The sequence below is a fragment of the Halichoeres trimaculatus genome, unplaced genomic scaffold, assembly GCF_033239565.1.
Source record: "Halichoeres trimaculatus isolate MK-OKI-2021-1 unplaced genomic scaffold, fHalTri1.1 fHalTri1_scaffold_13, whole genome shotgun sequence".
NCBI lineage: Eukaryota > Metazoa > Chordata > Actinopteri > Labriformes > Labridae > Halichoeres > Halichoeres trimaculatus.
This window is the reverse complement of record NW_027437191.1, coordinates 14,578,660-14,599,725: the sequence shown is the minus strand read 5'-3', so window position 1 is coordinate 14,599,725 and position 21,066 is coordinate 14,578,660. Positions and strand designations below refer to the sequence as shown.

Here is a 21,066-nt window from a genome sequence, read left to right as displayed (position 1 = left end):
GCCATGGTTTTCTGCACAGCGTGGGGTTCAGAACCATGGACAGCTACACCTGAATAAAGTCATTGAAGCCAGAAGGGGGCAGTAATGGGAGACAGCCTGCGGCAGGCCGGTCAGGATCAGGCCAAAAGACCTGAGGATCTGAGCAGGAAGCTGAGGCAGAGAGTTGTGCTAATCCTGCTGGCTGGGCACAAAAAGGAAAAGACTTATGTGTAAACTCGATAAAGTGCAAGTGGAGACGAGAGGAAGGAGGGAAAGGAGTGTGGGAGGAAAGAAAGAAGGGAAAATGTAAAATTCAACCAGCTGATGTAGCTTATAAACAGGAATTTAAGCTTTGAAGCCAAATATAAATGAGGGGCAGTGTTTTGCTTCCTTTAGTTTCTCTTACAAAACACACTTTAGGAGGCCTCAACTGCAGTTTTCAAGAAAATCATCAACTGGTTCAAGAGTCTCTCTTGTTCATTAGTAAGCTGAATATGACTACAAGAATTAACACACTGCTGGACTTTCACTTCTCACAGCAAACTTCTAACTTCTTCTCAAATTGAACTGATAGTTTCAGAAAGTGATACTTGGTTAGTCACAGCCTCAGAATTTTGTGATCCTGCATAACAATCATCCTGTAGCTATTTCTTGATTTCATCGAGAACACTTAGTGAAAAAGATTGTGCAGTAATCAATGGATTACTGAAATGTGCCTACGGACACAGGACAGTGGCCAAAGCCTCTGCGTGACTGGACTGCTCATGTTTATGTTTCGGGAGTCACAGGGCTTTGGCTGAATTATCCTCTGAGAAACAAACGAAACAGCACAGATGCAAATTAAGCAGTTCTGATAATTACTTTCAGATAAATAGTTCTTTTTTTATTTTCCAAATGTGGGCCTTCACCGAATAAAGTACTTGAGTTAAAGTGCATACATTTGATCAAGAATTGATGATAAATCCACTTATCATGCAGAACAGCTAAGTAAATTATGGGATCATTGCTCCTGATGCATTAACATGTCAGCAGTGCTTTAATGTTGCAGCCAGCCTGCTGCTGAGGGTGCTAATTTTAACTGCTCTATGTGCCGCATATTAATCAAAGCAACACATCATACATAAAAAGCAGATTGTATTTTTAAAATGTGTTTGTCAGTATTCATTCAAAGTGTCAAAGTAGGCAGTAAAGGCTGTCAGACAGTCATTACCTCTGCCAAGGAGGTTATGTTTTTGGGAGAGTTGTCTGTTTGTTTTTCTGTGAACAACATAACTCATAAACTAACAAACGGATCTTGATGAAATTATCAGGAAATGTTTAAAATGAAATAAGGAAGAAGTGATTAAATTTTGGACTTAATCTGGATCACCGTCTGGATCCAGGACTTTTTTGAAGGATTCTTTATCATTGTGAGATAGGGCCAGTTTCACCATATGTGTATATAACTCCACGATAAATGGTCGGATTGCTTTGCAAAACAACACAAGACAAGATCACAAAATTTTTGACAGATGTAAAAGTACAATCCAGATCCTGGCAATATTCTGGATACTAAGATCTGGAATATGAAATATGTACTGGGTCATCATAATTTTCAACACTGTCAGGTAACAAATTATTGTACAAACCTGCAACTAACACCAAATTGTAGTAGACAGTCTGTTGAAAGGGAGTATAACATTAAAGTAGGACTCAATGTAGAGTTACAATCTCAATATGCTTGGTGGAGGTCAGCGCTCTCTGAAACTGAATGAAATTTAAGTTAATATCTGCCTCTGAAAGCAAACAAGACCATATTAACAACATAAAGATTGTTTATTTCTGTGCAGTGGTTAGCGCTTTAGCATTACAGCAAAAATCCTGATTTATATCCCTCACAGTCCAGAAGCATGCTTTCCAGGTCAATTGATCACACTAAAGCATCTAAGGGTGTAAGTGAGAGTGTGTGAATGATTGTGGTTACCCAGCCACTCACCTAATGAAATTTTGCATTGGCTCCAGCCCCCTGTGACCCTGAAGGTGAAAGAAAACAGAAAGATGAGTTGTTCTTTTAAAGTCTGTAACCACTCCTGGGTAGTTTTTGCACATTTTGATGTGTGTGGGAAAGATATACCCTGAGGAAAACTCACAATTAGAGTCAAAGATGTGAAAATGATTATACCACTCTGAGTTAAAGGTGTTCCTGTCTGTCAGCTCACAGAGTGTTCCGGTTTTTCTAAACATGTTTAAAATGTGTGAAAAAAATCATCTTCAAGTATGGCAGTTAAAACTTGCTCTGAAAGCTTCTTTCCATGAAGAAAAATCAGAGCACTCAGCTTATAAAATAGTTGCTCGTACAGCATTAGAGCTTTAACTGATGATCGTTTCCAATTTAATATGAAAACAGTGAAAATGTCCTCATTGAATGTGATCAGAAACAACTCTCTTGCAACTACAAATAGCAAGAAAACAGCATATCCAGATGATTTTCAATGTGGAACTTGCTTGATAACTTTTTATATGAAAACAATCTTGTGCTCAAGCTGGGACACTATGCACCTAATGGGTAACAGAAGAAAAATGGAGACTCACCGAGCAAGGAAACATGCCTGGAAAAATCATATAAGAAGTAGTTAATCAAGAAAGAACGCTGAATAAAAGCTTCTTTATATTTCTTCAGGGTTGGAATGACCCGTTTTATTGTGGGCAGCTGAGATACATGGGTGTAAATATCAACAAAGGAAGTTAATGGTTGACGTCTGTACATTACATTCTAACAAAGAAAGTGATGGTCTCGCAGTCCACTCAATGTTTGCTTCAGATGCTTCAGAAGAGTTCATATCTCATTCATCTGGGTAAAGTCAGTTCATAGAAAATATAAAGCAACTCATGACTAAAAGTTTAATTGGTTAACACTTTAAATCACACCTCTATCTATGTCTACGTAATTCCAATACAGCCATACAATACAAGTATACAAGAGTATTCTGTGGTTAGAGAAAAATACAACCAATGGTATGGAAATGCAAACATACAGCTGTTTTTAAACTTCTCATACATGTGAAACTTTTGTTTGTATTATCGGAACGATCTCGTAATGCAGAAGGGGAGAAAGTAATCATCACATTTTACTGAACATAGCCTGAGACAAGTGTACAATATGCACACTAGAGGAAAATAAAAGCTATGTGAGAAAATAAAAGTACTAATAGATTGCTGCTTCCTCAGCTCGCTCTGGTAAAAATAAGTCTCTGATGTTTGTCCGTGAGTTCCATCTTCTGGAAGCTGAGTGCCACTGGAGAAAAAAAGAAAAAGAGGGATCGTGGTGGTCTGGGCTTTGGGGACTAGTCACCGTGTTCCTCATCTGATATGACAGCAGAAGAAAGGGTCGCAGGAAAGCAAGCTGAATTTCAGTGTTTTCTGAAGTCTCTTAATCTGTCAGATTTTTTTCTTATAAATCAATAAGTCTTTTTTCTTTTTCTATCTTCAAGAGAATCCAGATGCTCTCTTTTCTTTTCTGTCGGGTTTTGACGCTGGTGGGTGGGTTCTCATTGGTTATTTTTGGCTTTGGCGTGTGTGAGGATGTGAGACTTGAGGTTGGTCGACTGTGCAAACTTCTTATTGCAGCCGTCAAAGGGACAGACATAGGGTCTATCTCCAGTGTGGATGCGCACGTGTGTGCGCAGGTTGAAGTCCAGAGAAAACCTTTTCCCACAGCCTTCGAAGGTACACTAAAAGGAGGAAAAAAAGGGAGCAAAGAATCAGTTTATGTTCAAAACACACTCTGATATCTAATGTAGGGACCAATATTTATGTATACAACAAACACAACAAGAGTTCACACCTGCAATAAATAATAAAACTTTATGTTTACAAATTCAGTTTTTGGTCACACATACACTAAAAGTGAGCAGCCAAACAGGGATATGTTAGAAGAGAATAGGAGTGTGATCCTGTATTTACTCTGCTCACACTGAAAATCACATGCTAGCTCCACTGAAGTACAAAAACACATTTCTCTCTTCACTGTGCAAGTCAGGACCCTGATGTTTGCTGAGAGGAGGCTTTAGCAGCAGCTTCGGTAGGCAATGTTGTGTATGTAGATCCCAAATGTATAATAAATCCAACAGCCCACACCACCTGTTTTCAGTTCACAGTCTGCTGAAACCATTAAACTGTCTGCTGTTTGTTTAACATGTTTGCCTACTGCAGCTAATAGCACATGATTTGGCAACCTCACAGCAATGATCACTCCTAAATTAAGAGGAAAACATAACTCCGATAGCAACGTGCCCAAGATTTCAAAGAGATTGTTCGATTAATGGTACATTTATAGACTGCAATCTAAATATGTAATATCCTGCAGACTCACTAAGAGATAAGGGACCTTTGATTTATGCACCAAACACGGTCTTAATGACTCGGGTAGTTGGTGGGTGATTATTTGAACTCTGTGAGTGAGCGATTAATTATGATCCCATTCTCCTTGGCTTGGCTTAAAATAGTCTTGGGCTTAGGCGCTTAAGATGAGGAAATAATATATATAGTACAAGTGTCTCTGTATGTGGGAGTGTGAAATTTCTTCTGTTGCCAACCTGGAAAGGTTTCTCCCCTGTGTGAACGAGTTGGTGACGTTTGAGTTTGGAGCTCTCGACAAAAGCCTTGCCACACTCTGCGCAGACATGCACGCGAGGTCCGTGGGTGTGGAGATGCTTCCTCATGGCTGAGTTGTCCCTGAACATCTTTGTGCAGCCCTGGGGAACAAAGTAAGTGCAGGACAATGTTGACAAACAGCAAATAATGGATGTTTCTTTGCAGCAGGCTTGTAAAGTTTGAAGTGGTGCACAAAAAGGGTTCTAGGTTTTCTTGTTCAAAAATATTAGTTATAAAAGAGTCCTCAGCATTTTGTTTAGTTTCTGTTAATTAAGATGAAACCCTGAGAATAAGTGGATCTTTTCTCCAGAGGTGGTGATGTACTGTTAACCGCTTCACGCTCTAATGGCAGACAGCTCATAGAGTCGATGAAAGCCTTTACATTAGCTAAACATACAAAGGTCAGATAAGGCTTGATTGTGCTTGTAAGTACCAGAAAATCAATACACTTAAGTGCTTTCTCTGCTTTTAAATAGACTTTGCAGAAATTTTCAATTACGCAGCCATAAAGCAGCGCAGAAAACTACCCATTCCACCAGGAAAAAATACTCACAGAACAAGAGCAGGGTGATGCAATGTCTATGCAGAAAAACATTCTTAGACTTACTTTATGAGGGCAAGCTATCGTCCTGGGGGCATCGTCCTCTTTGACTTTCCTGGGCTTCATCCTGTTTTAAAAACCAAAAAGTGGAAAATGGGATGTTTGGCACATGGATATGTCTCTTACACCAGCCTGGATTTAATCTTAATATCTGGATCTAATTTTTACAGTTAATCAGTCAACAGTAACAGAACTGATGACAGCAGTCTAATACAAGCAGGAGCAACTTTCCATGACGTTTTACTTCAAAGCCTCAAAATCTATTTTCGTCTCCCGAGTATTACAAACTTCTTTTAAAATTCCTGGTAGGACAGAGGAAACTAGCACTTAAACCCTGGGAGCTGAGCAGGTCAGCTGATAACTAATTTAGAGTCCTGATAAGACGTTACTGTTGTTTTTTCTCAACTATCCTACTTTTGTTCAAACTGAGCATATGTTAACCTTTATAAAACCAGATAATAGAAAAATAAAAAATTAAATTAAATAAAAATAAAGTGTCTTTACAATTTTACTTTTGCTCAAACTGAGCATATGGATTTAAACAAACTCTCATCAAAACTTTACATTAGGCTTGCAAAAAGCCTACACACAAATACAAATAACTAAACACATATATGTGTAAACAAACATGACAGATGACTCTAAATGATCCATTCATCCATCCATCAATTTTCTATACCACTTCTCCTGATCGGGGTCGCACATTCTAAATTATGGTTATGTAATTTAATTCTTTGGAAAACCTTCTTGGTATACTTGTTATTTGCACTTTAGCTTGAAATCCATTGGTATCCAACACAACACTTCGATTCACATGTTTTAGTCTGAGAGAAATTTTCGAAATTCTGCATTGACAGGTGAGGTCAAGCAGGCTAAAAGATCACTGAAAATATTTATTTCATTCAAGAGTCAGTACATCTGATGGCTGTTTAGACTATCCAGCCTTTTTCTTTTTGTATATTCATTAAGATAAGCCCACAGATTATGTTTTTCTCTGGAAACAGATGTGTTTACACATGAAAGGAACAGGATGCCGAGCCAAAGGCACACTCACCTGGCAAATTCAGCCAGCTGTTTTGGGTCTGAGAGGTCGATCCCTGGGATACCACCAGGGGGCAGCTTCTTGCCCGTCATGTACTCTGAGTAGTCCGGAGGAGAGTTCTCCCCGACGATCTGCTCCTCCACCACCGACTCATGGTCGATGTCTTTAATGTCATCTAGGCACAAATTACAGAGACTGAACGGATAACATATTGGTATTTCCCTTGAATAAAATACGGGGAGCAAGGCTGTCTGCGCTGGCCTTAAGGTAATACACAGTCACACCATGATGGTTAGTAACTGGTTAAAGTTGACCTGTTCCCAAATACAAACAACGTTGTAACTGACCAGCCTTTTATATATCAAGAGTTCTTAAACATTTGCAAAAATTATAAAGACACAGAAATACAACTGAGCACGACAAAAGTAATTGGGCTATAAAGAAGGAAAGCAGTCTAATGTCAAAGGGCTCAAACTAATTGTGAGAAAAAAATACTGATCTGAAAGTTATTACTTAACCTCCAGTTTTGTAAACCTCATATTTAACTCTTGAGACTGTAATCTTGTGTTCATCTAAGCTAGTTGTGCAAAGTTAATGAAACCTTTACGACCCAAAAGCAGTGCTCTAAGTATAGTACAGCCTTGTGTTTCCTAGACAACTTCTTAAGGTATCCCGTGCGCCTGAACAGTACACAAACCTACTTTCTTTATCTCACTGTAAAGACAACGCTAAATACAAAGTGTCTTTATCGACTAAATAATATTATTTCGTCTATGATGATCAATTACAGCGTACATTGCGCTAAGTACAATGCACAGAGACAGCTCGCTGGCCTGACGCAGACGCAGAGCCGTCTGCTGAATTTACGTTAACACCAGCAGCCGCCAAAGCTAACTGCTAAACGAGTAATTTCTGCCAAAATATAGAACCAGACTCGAAAATTTGCACAATCACACTAGTGCTCCCCTTGCTCCGGAAAACTTTTCGACGCTGCGTTAAAGCATTCAACTCCCATATTCACAGCATTCGTGTGGCCTCTGAATAACCCAAACTCAGCGATCTGCCTCTCTTTCAGGCACCGCCGCCATCTCTGCCTGGCCGCCACTATCGCCATTTTTTCGGGGCCGCCGCCATACTTACTAGTCTCGGGGAATATGGCGGCGCCCATCAACACTTAAAACATGGCCTCCCTTCAAAACAAAAACATTTCTCCATCATACAGAAGTGTTTCACATTAAAATCATGCATTATTTGACACTTTAACAGCGGTGCAGCAGGCCACTCCAGGAACTAGTCTGGTGCAGCAGGACAACGCCCTGGCAACGAGGCCTCATGCAGCCGTTAACAACAGACACGGCTGGGCCAGCATTACTTACCCGATGCCCACATTGTAACAGAGAATTCTCCCTCCAGTGTCTTTATTTGCACCTGCTTCTGTTCCCATTTTCTTCCGCCAGCCTCTGCTCCGCTTAAATAGCTCTTTTTGCCTGCTTTCTTGCCCCCCGTGCCGCCTCCCCGTTTCACCCGACCCACAGAGCTTTTCCCGGCCACAGTCACTAGAGTCTGTTCAATGTACTCGTCCTCCACTCCCGGAGCCGGTACCGGGATGAGGATTTGGTCCTCGAACCCACTGCCCCCGTCCGTGTGCAGGTCCGAGTCATCTCCACCGACAACCTCCTCTCGGGTCTGGACCAGGATCACCTCCTGGTGGTGGTGGATCGAGCTGGGATCGTCCGTGACCAACGGCTGGAGCGCGATCATGGGCTGTCCGTCGTCGTCGTCGTCATCCCCGCCGACCACCGTGGTCTCGATAGTCTCCACCGGTATCGTTTCCACCTCTATCTCGTGGAGTTCAACGATCTCGGCCGGCATCTCCGAGCCGTCTGTCTCAATGTACAGCGTATCTCCGGATGCCATGTTGTATTCCGCCAGCTTGTCTCTCTCATTCACGCCGTGTTGTGCTCCTTTTTTGACCTCACAAACATACGCACACACCCCCTGCTCTGCTCCTGCCTCTGTCTGCTATCCCTCTTTTTCGACAACAACTCTCTTCACTCCGTCCCACGCCACTTCTCGTCGCCACTATGCTCTCCAACACTGAAACATCGCGAGACTTGAGCTAATCAGGCAGTACCAGTGCCTCTGGTGTTACTGGTTGTGGTGGGGGTTCCCCAGCCCTAGTCACATGAGGTTTAGTTGTATTTATCACACCCAGCACATAACTTTATCTCAGATACACAAAGATTAAAAGAAACTATGTATTAAAATCAAAGAGTACTGATCGGAAATCCAGCAGCTGATTTTGAACCACCCTTTATGTTAAGATTAGCCCCACTAATCACTAGATCTCAAGATAATTAATCAAAAGTAGGCCAACCGCCAAAATTAAACCTAATACCTCTTGACCTTTGTGGATTGATATTGTGATTTATTGTCTGCTGTATGTAAATGAAGCCACCACTCTTTCAGTTCCAGATCATTGTAATACTGTCTTGCTGGAACTTAGTCTGAAATGACAGACTCAGTGTATGACTCCACTCTTACATTAATAACTTGAGATCTCCAAAACTGTTTTGGATAAGGCTGTCCAAGGCTTCAATCAGGTTTATAACCAACTTCTGTCACTAGTTTTTGTGCCCAAAGTATGGAATCACTCATTCTCAAGATTAACACTCATTTCTCTGTATGATTCATGTCTGTTATATATGACAACTTTATTACAGTAGGTGAAGGAAAACTAAATTATTTTCAAAAATTAAACAATGGTGAAAGATGTGGTCTTAAGCTCCACTTTAACAAAAGATCAGCACAGGTGAAAGTCTCCTTTTGACACAAAAGTGTCCATAATCATTCTGGTCTGGTTATTACAGCGTGTCATTTAACCTCAAATTTTATAATATTGACATCAGTGTTTTCTGCTCTTGATGCCTTAGATAGAAACTAAATTATTTTGAAAAAAAAAAAACCTACAAAGGGAATAGTTTTAATAGTTATTTTTGGAGGACATTACATACATGAGGACAACATAAGGCTTTTTTTGTATTAAACAGATTATTGTTGTAATTGAATGAAATACAAATTTTTAACAAGCTTTCAAAATGGACGGCCTAAATCAACCTTTGTGCCTATATATGTAGAGTTTTTGTAAGCTTTATGTTTGTAACTTGAAGCAAGGAAGTGCAATTAAACTGCTACTACACCACTGCTGCACGACTCTCTAGGGGCTCAAGCTTTCAAGGCTGCAGCACCTGTAGCCACACCTCACTCACTGATTTCACAGCAGGTGATCTACCGTGGACAGCTTCTGAAAAACACCTGCTGTGATATTAGTCACTGTGATGTGATTCGCATAGCAGTTTTTGCATTTGATGCCATGCTTGTACTTCAAACTGACAAAAATAGTGATTAGCCACCCTATCAATCACAATTACTTTTTTTTTTTTTTTTTTTTGCAATTTTTATTGAACCTACAGTAGTATGTTCTGTTGTATAGCTAATGCATTTTATCACAAGCTTGTTCTCAGGGGAAAGTAGCCTGTATATTGTGTTAGTATGTTAGATGTACAAAGAATAATCAAAGGACTTCATAGCAAATCAGATAAGTTTCACTGGCTGCAGATCATACAGAACATACTGTATCTCTGGAGTTATGCTACAACTGCAATGGAGCATCAAGATAATTATGTATGAAAAGCTAGCACATACATAAAAACAGGGCTACATGAATTGGTTGTTTTCAACCTATCAAGTCATTTCTTTTCCTGAAGGACATTGATTGCATCGCACATTGTAGATAACACTTGATAAACAATACTGTTACTCAGAAGCAGCTCACATTTTACACTTCTTTGTGCTGCACCAGCTGTCAGTAATAGCATCTTTTTGTAGAACATTTTTATGTTAAGGAAAAAAGTAGTAAAAAAAAAGAGTCTGGAAAAAAAGAACAAGACAGACATTGAAACATCACCAAGCACAAAAGGAAAGAGACAGTTTCATTTATCCAAGACGTTGTTCACAGTTTTATTTGAATTCATTTTAAACTTGGTGTTTTTCTTTTTTGTTGTCAAACCAGGAAGCACTTGGTCATAAAAGGAGAGAATAAAATGAACAATACTTCACCATATCCTTGCAGCCAATAAACATTTTATTAACAACATGATCACAAATACTCTGGTGTATTAGTTTTTTTTTCTTTTTTTTGTTCATAAGATTGCAATATCCAAAGAAGTTATTCCACCCTCAGTTTAAGGTCAGGGCTGACTTTAGTCTGCCTCATAGCTGTGTTGGCCAAAAGGATAAAAAACTTTTAAAAATTCTGGTTAGATCATGAAAAAAACAAAACCTTTTGGATCATTGTTTGAATGCATCTCCAACGAAAACAAATGAAAAGACCAATATAAAATACAAAAGGCTAACATAAAATGATGTGCAATAATAATAATCAACATTACCATTACTATCAGATTCTCATTATCATTTCCTCATCATTACCATTGTACCTACTACACTACTACTACTCATATCAACAATACATTGACAATCATAAAAATGAAGTCATAATAATGAAAATGATAGTAATAATAAAAACATGTTTGAGAAAAAGAGTAAAACAAATAAAAATCACGAGTTTTATCTGTTTCCTTCAGACTGAGGACAGAGGGGCAGACTGGACCAACAAATAGACAGAGAACGTTGAAATGAGAGAAATCAGTGCGAGTGTGTGCCCCGTCCACGTCCCTTTCTCTAAACAGACAAACCAAACATTACACAGACATGTCTGAGGTGTTACAGCAACGAGACTGTGTTGCTTCAACACCGGAGCTGAACAGGATGAGTGGATGTCACAGTTTAGGCCTCTGTTCCTGACTCTTCCACCTCTTCCTCCACCTCCTCCTCATCCTCCTCAGGGCCATGGCAGCTGCTATCGGGGCAATGGTTTTTCCAAAAGGTGGTTCATGATGGGGGGCAGGGGGCTCTGAAAGATTATGTCGTGCTAACTCGACTGAGTTCATGTCTAATGGCTGCAGGCAAAAGAGAGAACAAGACTCCAGGTTAGGTTTAATAGAAAAGTTCACATCCTCATAACACAGAGAGGCAGAGAGTTTCAACAGGTCCCTCTTGACCAGATAAAGGGCGAGTCAACAGATTTCATCACAGGCACAGTATGAAATAGTTGCATGCTCTGAAACAAGATGAGTTTAGATTTCATCATGTTCTGATGGATTAGTCTTAAAATCAATCAGAGACTTAAAAGACTTAAAATATTTCTTGGACAGCCTGTGCTACAGGCTCCAGGTTAAGAAAGCAGGGAATATCTAAGGAAAGATGCAGTTCTGTTGCATTAAGGTAAATTCATGATCCCTTGACTTTGAGCTTAATCCATAAAGTGATGGCATGAGTTGTCAAGGCCTCCCAAGTGGGGTGCAAACATTAGAAATGTTTGGGACTCACAGAGGTCAGTAACAACATGCTTCATCCTGAATTTAACCTGATACTGCCCAATGTATCATATTTGATACATGAGTTTCATAGACCTCTGTCCCACTAGCATAATAAAATGTTCCTTTAAAAAACCTGTAAAAAAAGGTTTTAAAAATGTATTCTTCCCCCTTGAGGATTATCATGCCACTACAGGCAGCTGAAGTTGCATTTTTGTGCTTCTCAAAATGGCTGCTCTCGTGAAATCATCCACACACTTTCATTCAGGACAATTCATTGCCAATTTTCAAGAAGTAGTTAGAAAAATAATTGTTTAATATTGTTACTCATTTTTTAAAACAAGTTTTTAATGCATTGAAAGAGTTCATATTTACTAACAACTTTACTGAAATCGTTGCCAAAACCACATAATTTATCAAATGTGACAAAAATCATATCTTTCACAAAATGATGCATCAATATTTTTTGTGTAGATTTTGTTAAAAGGGTTAACTAACACCTAAGTTCCAAAAAGGGGAATTTTCTGGCTGTTTTTTAATGGCTCAATCTTTTAAGGGTTAAGCAATGGCAACCGAATTTACTTAAATCTACTCACCACTTCGGATTACAACAATATGTACAGCATATTATATACAGCTGCAGAATATGTAAGTGCTACAATTAAAACATCCTCCAAAGGAGGAGGAAGAAAGTAGAGCTGAAATCCAGGACCTTAAACAGGCAGCTGGACTCAAACAAGTGTTTGTATAGTCGAGGGGGAGCACACATCCTTACACATCCTTAAATCACAACTGGGGACTTATTCACAGGGGCCTCGCCATTTCTGTGTGGATTTCTGTTTTTAAAACTTTCTGTTAGTTTCTGTGTTCAATCCGTCTTTGTGCTGTGCCCCTTAAGAGAAAATGTAAAGTGGTTTATTTGGAACAAAAGTGTAACGAACAATAAGCCAATAAGTACGGAAATCAATGCACTCCCTCCATACACAATGAAAAAAAACATTGTATGTTTTTTTAAATTCCTAATTTTGCGATATCTTATAAAAATTGAATCAACCATCAAAGTTATTTTGTTGAAAATAAGATTTCTTTTAACATATTTTGAGTAATAATCTCTGCTCTTCAATTTTGAATTATTTTGTGATTGGATTTAATCTCCATTGAAATGTTTTCAAAATTACACTTTCCATATCAAGAAGAAATATTTGTTTGATTAAAATTATTAGGACTTTCTTATCTATCATAGTGCATGCTGATGTATGATTTTTGTAGAGAAACGTAAAATAAAAATATTTTGGCATATTATTATTGTCAAGGGTATTCTTAATTTGCTTCCTTTCTAATGTGAAAAATACTCTGTCACCTTGTCACAAAACTTGTTTTGCTTACTATCCCCAAAGAAATGGGGACAGAAAGCAGAGAAAAAGTTTTTTGGGCACACTGTTCCTGAAGCTTGAAATTTGCTGCAGGAAAACTTGTGTTTGAGTGAGCTGGACTTTCTTACTGTTATTAAAGTAAACTAAAGGAGCTGGAGGAAAATGTATCAGCATGGAGACAGATGACTTACTGTTGTTTGATCCTGTGTACGTTCAACAGTTTTTCTAAAAGTATGGGTTGAATTTCTGTCACTATGATGGAACGTGCTGCTAGTTTTGGCCAGGAAACTTGTTTAAAAGAGATTTTTGATCTCACAGAGGTTTTTTTTTTTTTTGTTAAGGTTAAATGGACTTTCTTGGCTGATATAGTTATTCCTTTAATGGTTTTGAACACATTTGGTATTCATCAATTATTTTTTATAATACACCTGAAGTATTCCCATTATCTTTATCTGTGTAACTTTAAAAAAACAACTCATGTATATCTATGTTTTTAAAAGCAGTTTTTGTGTATTTCAGGATTACGTGGTTGAATTCTCCATTGGGAAATTAGGGGACTCTGCTGCTCCCTAGTGGTCGCAGCTCCACATAACCGTCCAATTACCATCTAACCGGCGTCAGGGGCTCTAATTCAGTTTCAATCAACATAAATAATCAGACAAAATGTGTTCCTCAATGGTGACAAATATCCTCTCCTGAGCGTGAGATGAAAATCAAACATACCATCAATGATTTCATCCTTCACTTTGTGCAATTCACGAAACACTTCTTCCAAGATTTCCTGATGAAACAAAAAGGACAACATCAGAGTTGATACATAGCTTATTTTGAATTTAATATTCAAACTTGTACACTTCAAAACCAAAAATCAGAAGCCATGTTTTGTTTTGGTGGTTGTATTAAAAGTTGAGAGAAATATTCCAGTGTGACTTCTTTACCTGTTTCATTCTATCAAGGTCTAACGAGTCTGTGTCGCCGCCACCAGCTCCGGCCCGTATCCTGAACACAAAAACAATAAATCTCTGTTAGATAACGGTCCTTTTTCTGCTTCACTGTTGTACCAAACAAGCTGTGTTGCTCTCACCTTGAAGCCATCGCCCTGTCAGCAGAGTTGGCTCGGTCCCACGGCTTCTTTGCACCATCTAGGAAACCGAAGGAAAGATTACAAAGAGAAATGTGAAGAGAATGACTAAAATTTTAACAAAGCAGGGGGTGATAATATACAGCTAACTAACTCTGACCCTAACTAACTGTAACCTTTATTTGACTCATAGTGAAGATTAAGCAGTATCTAATCATTAACATGTAAAAGTTCTAACTTTGAACCCAACTTTTCTAGAAACCTACAAAAGCAGTATTTTGAGAAGGGCTTTCAATCTGCAAAAGTACCCAAATGTTAAAAAAGGCTGATTCAAGTGTTTTGTTTATACTTGACTTCAAGTTACATAATGAGAGCAGTGAGGGATGATGTGTGTTAAAGAGCTGAGGGTGGGGGCCTGGGCCACCGCCTAAAGGACTGTATCCTCTGAACATGAAGTTTACCTGCTTGACTTAACCAGTGCTCCAAAGTGGAGATACCTTGAATGACTTTATGTGGGAGGAAGTTTTCCCACAGCAGTCCTTTGCATTTTTGAAATTCACTTAAAAATGTAAAAATCTGTCATCAGAGAAACTATAAGCTATAGCTTGTGGAAAAAAAATGTATGTGAACTCTATCTAAGAGTAAACACGTTAAACTTGCTTTTTTGAAGCGGCAAACTGTAGAATTATAAGGAATAAAAACCTCTCGAGTAATTTCACATTTCTCTTTTTCACTGCATCCCCACAGCCAATGATTTAGTATTCTCTGTATATCTTATTCTACCTTTAGTCTGACAATCTGTCGTTCACAGGCAGAATAAGCACTACATTTTTAAAGCGCTTGTAAGGACTTGGTTATGAAACCCACTGAATTCAACACTGTTGCCTCTTAATGACCCATAAAATCAACAAAACCATCAGCAACAAGACTGACTATTTCTTTAAGCTCACTTTTAACATCTGAATACTCTATGAAGGGCTGGATTGAGCCAAATGATGGATAGGAGGCTAAAGAAACAGGCTGTCTTTACAGTTTAAATCCACAATAAGTGAAACATTTAGCTGTTGATAGTAAGTCTGGTGGGATCTTTTTGTCAGAAAACTGAACCTTGATGCCTTAGTGGAGGGACAGGGTGTACTTTGAGGCCCACAGGGGGGCATCAAAATCCATGACAAAACCCTCAAGTTCCCAACAGCGGCCTTAAGGAAACTTTATAGATACTATACTATACTACACCATTACTATAGTGTTTTTAAGACTTATACCCAGAGTAAATAAAACATGTTTACAGAGGTGGTCTGCTTGACATTAAAAGTCTCTTTTTTTCACTGTCATTTGAAACTGTAGATTTATTTTGTGTTTTCTTTTTAGACTATTTCTTTAGTCTTTGTTTTTATAGGACCTGACAGTGGGCAGTATATTTTGCTCAGTTTTCCCACCTGTAGCATTCTGTCCACTTCGGGTGCTGGGTGACGGAGAATTTGGGTCATCCTGAAGGAAGATAAAAGGATTGAAAAAAATGTTAGAGTTCTGAAATCTCCAAAAAATCAATATCATGATCATTTTCTAATTCATTTAATCATCAATAAGACAATTTTGAGGCTTTCCTTATTTATCATCTTAAAGGGGCTGAGGAGTTTCTAAGTGATCTCGAAAAAGGCTCTCTTCTAGATATATGCCTGACTGTAATATACACTTTCAAATGAGATCATCGGCGCCATTATTACAGTTTTTTTTTAAATGCTACTTCTTTGCTTCCTGATTTGGGCGAGCAGGACCAGATTGGTTTACTGCACGCCTAGGTCTCTATGACAACATCACGCCAGCTGATAAAGTTTAGTAGTGAGAAGAGAGTGTTTTTTTCCACTAAAAACAATTTTTGTGATCAATTTTGTAGTGATGGTGGAGACTGGAGATAATGTTCATTCCAACCTACATGCAGCAGTTATTCTGCAGTGATCTGTTCAAACTTGAGAGTCTGCGCTAAATACAGACGGCTACTCAACTGTTTACAAACTGACAGTGTTCATTTGTTGTCACGTTAGCCTACAGATACCTATAGGCACCGGGCTGCCGATAGCGCTACACATAGCCGGCTACTACATAGCCGTTTGCTTGACAACGTTTCAAACCATATCGCTACGTAACTGCCCTGATAAATACCTTACCTCGGCACATTGTAACGAGTAAAAAGTTGTCTTGAACAAAGAAAATTTGTTCTGATCCGATATCCTTTTAATTCCTAAACAAACACACACCTGGCCAGAAGTAATTTATGACTGTGCGTGAGACTCTGGGTCAGAAGGTGGCGAGACAGTATAATTAAAACAGATCCTCCCCACAGCATCTTTACAGACACAAAATATCATGAATTTCAGATCTTCACTTACATTTTGGCTGTCATCAGGCTTCTCTGAAGCTGCTTTCCTTCTGGAGGAGAAGAAGAAGCCTCGAGTAAGAACAATCAATGTCAGTGGTTTCATTTAGTGTAAATATAATGACTCCTAAACCACACATTGATTTAAGGCTCCAGTGACTGCTTATATGCAGTGTGGCTTCTGTGTAACAATGTAAATCTAGTGATGTGGTTTCTGGGCTCGTGGCTCTGACCTTCGTGCTAACAGAGCATTCATCTCCTCCATCAGTCCTCCACTTCCTCCACTTGTCCGGTTGGCATCGTTTTTGGCCCCTGAAGAGCTGTCATCAGGCTGAGGAGGGGAGAGGAACCTTGTTCAGAGTTGTGCATCGCTCTCAAACATGTACCAATAGTTAACTTATCAGACATGTCAGCTGTGCCAGGTAAGGAACACATCAAAGGCAAACTGTGTCTCACTCTTTGAACACGCCGCAGTTTGGCTCCTGCAATCATAGCAGCAAGACCCGTCGCTGCCGGAGGCTCATCCCCATGACACCCTCCACCAAGGGGAAGAGGAGGAGGGAGAGGAGGTGCCACTGCTGAGGGTGGTGGGGGTCCCGGAGGAGGTGGAGGTGGAGGAGGACCCCCCATGTTCATAGGAGGAGGTACTACTGGGGGGGCCACTGAGAGAACAGCAGGGTGGCCTTGGAAAGGAGAACCTGCAGGCAGAGTGTGACCCAGTCTGTCACTTATACCTGTCTACTTATGTTCAGGTGCTCTTTATCAAAAACACAAATCTTTCTTGTTGAAAGAAAAAGGGTCTTTTTGTGTGAGTACCTGAGTTGGACGACCGTCTCTCCCGCTCCATGTGTGCCTGCATCTGCTGCTGCTCCATCATCTGCCTAAAGGGAGAGGAAACACAGGCAGCCACATGATTTCACAAATGTCACGTCTTATCTGCCATCCTGTCATTTCACTGTCCCACAGGAGCCGCGCAGACAAACACCTCACAGCGGCAGCCAGAGAAAAGTCCTCCTGCCTCAAACTTCAAACAGCAGGTTCAAAGAAAAGTGACAAACCGAAAAGGCTCAAAAATTCAGTGATGACTTCAGGATGTTTTCAGCACAAGCTGTGAGCAAACAAAACTAAAAATAGTCAGAATAAATTTTACACAAAAACACATTTTTTTTTCCAGAATGAAAAAGTGGCAAAGTGTCCTCTTTTCTCCAGTCTTTGATTGTTTACACTCCCTCATTCATTTTGCTTTAAACCTTAACACTGTCCTTAAAGGTAGCCTCTGAATATTCTGTCAGCTATAATATTGTCAGCTATAAATCATGGACAATTACGTTCACAGAAAACTTCATACTGGTTCACCAAGCAACTGCAAAACATTAGTCACCTCCTTTTAGAGTCATGTTATGAGGTTAGATTCAAACTTCATTTATTATTGGACTGGGAAAAATAAGTTTTGTAGTCACCTCTTTACTCAACATGTTCTCTGTCACTGGTCTGGGACTATCAGGACTTTTTACCCAGGCACAGACATCAGTCAGAGCTCCTCCCACCAACTCCAGACAAATAAAAAAACACACAAAACACTACAGTGAATGTTATTTCCTCTGCCTTGGCTGCGAAAGTGGTTGATTAAATTTAAAATAGATTCACACATAATGTGAAATGTTCAAAGTTAAGGGATTAAGGTTTTGTAACAGCGCTCAAACTGCATCTGACATGCACCTGATTTTATCTGCTGAAGACATCATTTTCATCTGCTTTGATTTGTGGTCTGAGGTCTACTTGTCTGTAAATTTCAAATAATTGCTCTGGTGCACTTCAGCACCTTTAAACGTCTCTCTTATCTTCTGTCCAAACTCATTTTGCTCCCCCTCATCCCTGTCCACCTTCAGCCTCACAACTTCCTCCCCCACATCAAACCCTCCTCATCTCTTCACATGCGCATCTTTAATGCAAGAAGCATCTGTACATCACAAGTCATGAGGGAAAGGAGAAAGGAGACAGCCCCTGAAGAGGAAGTGGAATTTTCCAGCTGTGTGTTGGAGAGCAGAAGTGCTGAGGCAGCAGACTTCCACGATGTGACAGCAGCAGCACAAAACGCAGCGGGGAGCAGAGCTGCTGAGCAACACGGCCCTGCTACTGCTGGGTCTGAGCCAAATTGATCTACAACTGCTTACACACACACACACACACACACACACACACACACACACACACACTCACACACACACACACACAAACACACACACACACACACACACACACACACACACACACACACACACACACACACACGCACACACACAAACAAACAGGAAATCCACTCACATAAGCACACAATCTCCCAGTACAATCACAGACGTAATCCTTTGTGCTGGAGGTTGAGTTCAGCAGACATTGGATCAGATAGAGCTCTAACTCCCCTCATATTTATTCTCTTAAGCCCTGGCATTTGGCTGAACCAATGGGCACAGCTGAAAAGGTTTAAAAACAGTAACAGAGACCTTGTTGTGCCTAAGACTGTCTCCAGGAGGAGTTGCAGCCACGTTGGAAGAAATCCCGGATGTTGATTCAGCAATGGGAGCTGCCTCAGGCATCATTTGAACTCTCCTCATCCACTCATATTGAAAAGGGCTGGAAAGAAGAATGACTTGTGTTTTATCTCTTTCTTCTTCTAAGCTCACAGTCTTTTATCCTGCTGTTACCCACAGGAGTCAGTCCTGTGAGGGGGACGGAGAGAATTAAGAGGAGCACAGCGATGACAGAGGAAAGGACTGAAAGTCTCAAAGGTCGACTGTCTGCTTATCTCAGCTGCCAGGGTTCATATTCTCCCTCAATGACAGGTTGTCCAACACATGGGACTGGATTTATGACCATAATCCTTTCCAATATTTCTCATTTTAGCTCGAGTTCATGTTGAGTTCATCCCCTGGTCTGGACATTATTTGGTAAATGTCCTTAACAGGCTGACATAAAATACGAGAAGCTTAAGCTGTTAACATTTCGGGAGCGGGCATTAAACGTCACATCACCAGTGGGGCGGTCTAAATTTAACCTACAATTTCTGGATATCCATTCTTCCAGTTTATCATAAAAATAAAGTGAGTTCGTTTCTGATTTTTGGGTTGCATTGCCTTTACTTTCAAGACTATGATCATGAGTAATGAAAAACGTTTTTAAAACAAAAGATTTGACTAATCTTCCTCAGTTTTTCATTGGCAATACATGAAGCTGTATAGATCTGGCAGGTGGTATCAACTAAGTTTACCAAGAATGGTGATGATCCGCTCATTTATGAGTGAATTTTAGTAATATTAAGGTGTTTCCCCTACCGTAAATGAAATTGTATTAACATCAACAGGTCTAGACCTGTTACTGTTTTTGGAAAGTGTTCTGAGATGACGTTTGTTGTGATTTGGGGCAATACAAATAAAGACCAAGCAGCAACCTCTGGTCTAAGAATATGAGACAATGCAAGAAGTGCTAAAATCTGCTGTTTCTGGAGTGTTCGCTTGAGGCTGGCTCCAGAAGTACTGGAAGTCACATACACCAAGCCAAAAAAAGCCTTTCTCCAAGCAGAAATTAACCTATTTACAGCCTGGTTCAAAAAACATCTATTTCAGTCGCTAATTTTACTATGGGCACCCACTGTATGGGGGGTGAATTTTTTTTCTAACTCAGCCGTTCAGAGGATATTAAGATCGCGAGCTTGCCCAATCAGAGGTGCAGCTCAGGGTCATGTGACCAACAGGCGCCCTACAGCTGTAGGCAAAGCTCTTGCCACTACCAATATGGCCGCTATAGACGATGTGCTTCATTTACCATTTTAGAAACAGACGGGTGACGTCAGGGAGACTGCATCCATGTTTTATACAGTCTATGATAAAGACTGATTGATTGATTGATTGATTGATTGATTGATTGATTGATTGATTGATTGATTGATTGATTGATTGATTGATATAGGAGGCAGGCTGTTCCTCAAGGGGGGCAGGCGTCCCCCCCTGGAAGTCAAGTTAATTTTATTTTCCACATAGCGCCAGATCACAGCAGAAGTGATATGGAGTTAACTCTCTCATGAATCTAGTCTACAGACTACATGCCTTATGTCATTCATCTAATCTACATGACGGCATGTCATTTGTCTGTACATTGTCCCGTTCACATTCGTCCTAGTGGTCTCTCGCTCACGGCGAAGTTCCACCCCAATGCATTCACAGACACACACATGTACGCTCATACACACACTTAGGGACAAGCATATTCTCGGCTGTAAACTGAGGAAAAACACTGTATTAGTTGTGAATTGGCGCTCTGAAGCCCTTTGCACACCAGGTGTGTATTTTTCATGCAAACATTTTGCCAGTTTTTTTTTATTTCTTTACCTACTATTTTTTATTGCAAGCTTTCACACCAACAAGCACACATCCGACCAATCAAAACAAGTCACAAGTCATATACCAAAACATTTAACATTGATTGTGTTTGTGTCCCAGCATCCTGTTCTTTACGACAAAAGACATAAAAACTACAAAGACAACGATTA

The 21,066-nt window shown here is 39.9% G+C and overlaps 2 protein-coding genes across 5 annotated transcripts in view; both read right to left on the bottom strand.

Moving 5' to 3' along the window:
* Positions 1–2,624: 2,624 nt before the first annotated feature.
* Positions 2,625–8,398, bottom strand: yy1b (YY1 transcription factor b). 2 transcript variants are annotated; one of them, XM_074685690.1, is made up of 5 exons: positions 7,631–8,398; positions 6,267–6,429; positions 5,219–5,279; positions 4,554–4,712; positions 2,625–3,689 (listed from the first exon to the last, which is right to left on the bottom strand). In XM_074685690.1, exons 1-5 carry the CDS (start codon positions 8,169–8,171, stop codon positions 3,507–3,509), a joined length of 1,107 nt encoding a protein of 368 aa, XP_074541791.1. In that variant the 5' UTR covers positions 8,172–8,398; the 3' UTR covers positions 2,625–3,506. The 2 variants fall into 2 exon arrangements, with proteins under 2 accessions (XP_074541791.1, XP_074541792.1); XM_074685691.1 differs by having other exon boundaries at positions 2,628–3,689; positions 6,267–6,417; positions 7,631–8,392.
* Positions 8,399–11,092: 2,694 nt separating this feature from the next.
* Positions 11,093–21,066, bottom strand: part of evlb (Enah/Vasp-like b) — a 65,488-nt gene continuing 55,514 nt past the window's right edge. For 2 of the 3 annotated variants that reach the window (XM_074685801.1, XM_074685799.1), the window contains exons 5-13: positions 17,340–17,404; positions 16,980–17,221; positions 16,757–16,854; positions 16,537–16,576; positions 15,586–15,637; positions 14,150–14,207; positions 14,004–14,064; positions 13,789–13,846; positions 11,093–11,275 (exon numbers count right to left, since the gene is read on the bottom strand). In XM_074685801.1, coding sequence (XP_074541902.1) covers positions 11,238–11,275; positions 13,789–13,846; positions 14,004–14,064; positions 14,150–14,207; positions 15,586–15,637; positions 16,537–16,576; positions 16,757–16,854; positions 16,980–17,221; positions 17,340–17,404 — 712 coding nt within the window. In that variant the 3' untranslated portion in view covers positions 11,093–11,237. The remainder of the gene's footprint in view (positions 11,276–13,788; positions 13,847–14,003; positions 14,065–14,149; positions 14,208–15,585; positions 15,638–16,536; positions 16,577–16,756; positions 16,855–16,979; positions 17,222–17,339; positions 17,405–21,066) is intronic. The other variant, XM_074685800.1, reaches the window with a different exon arrangement.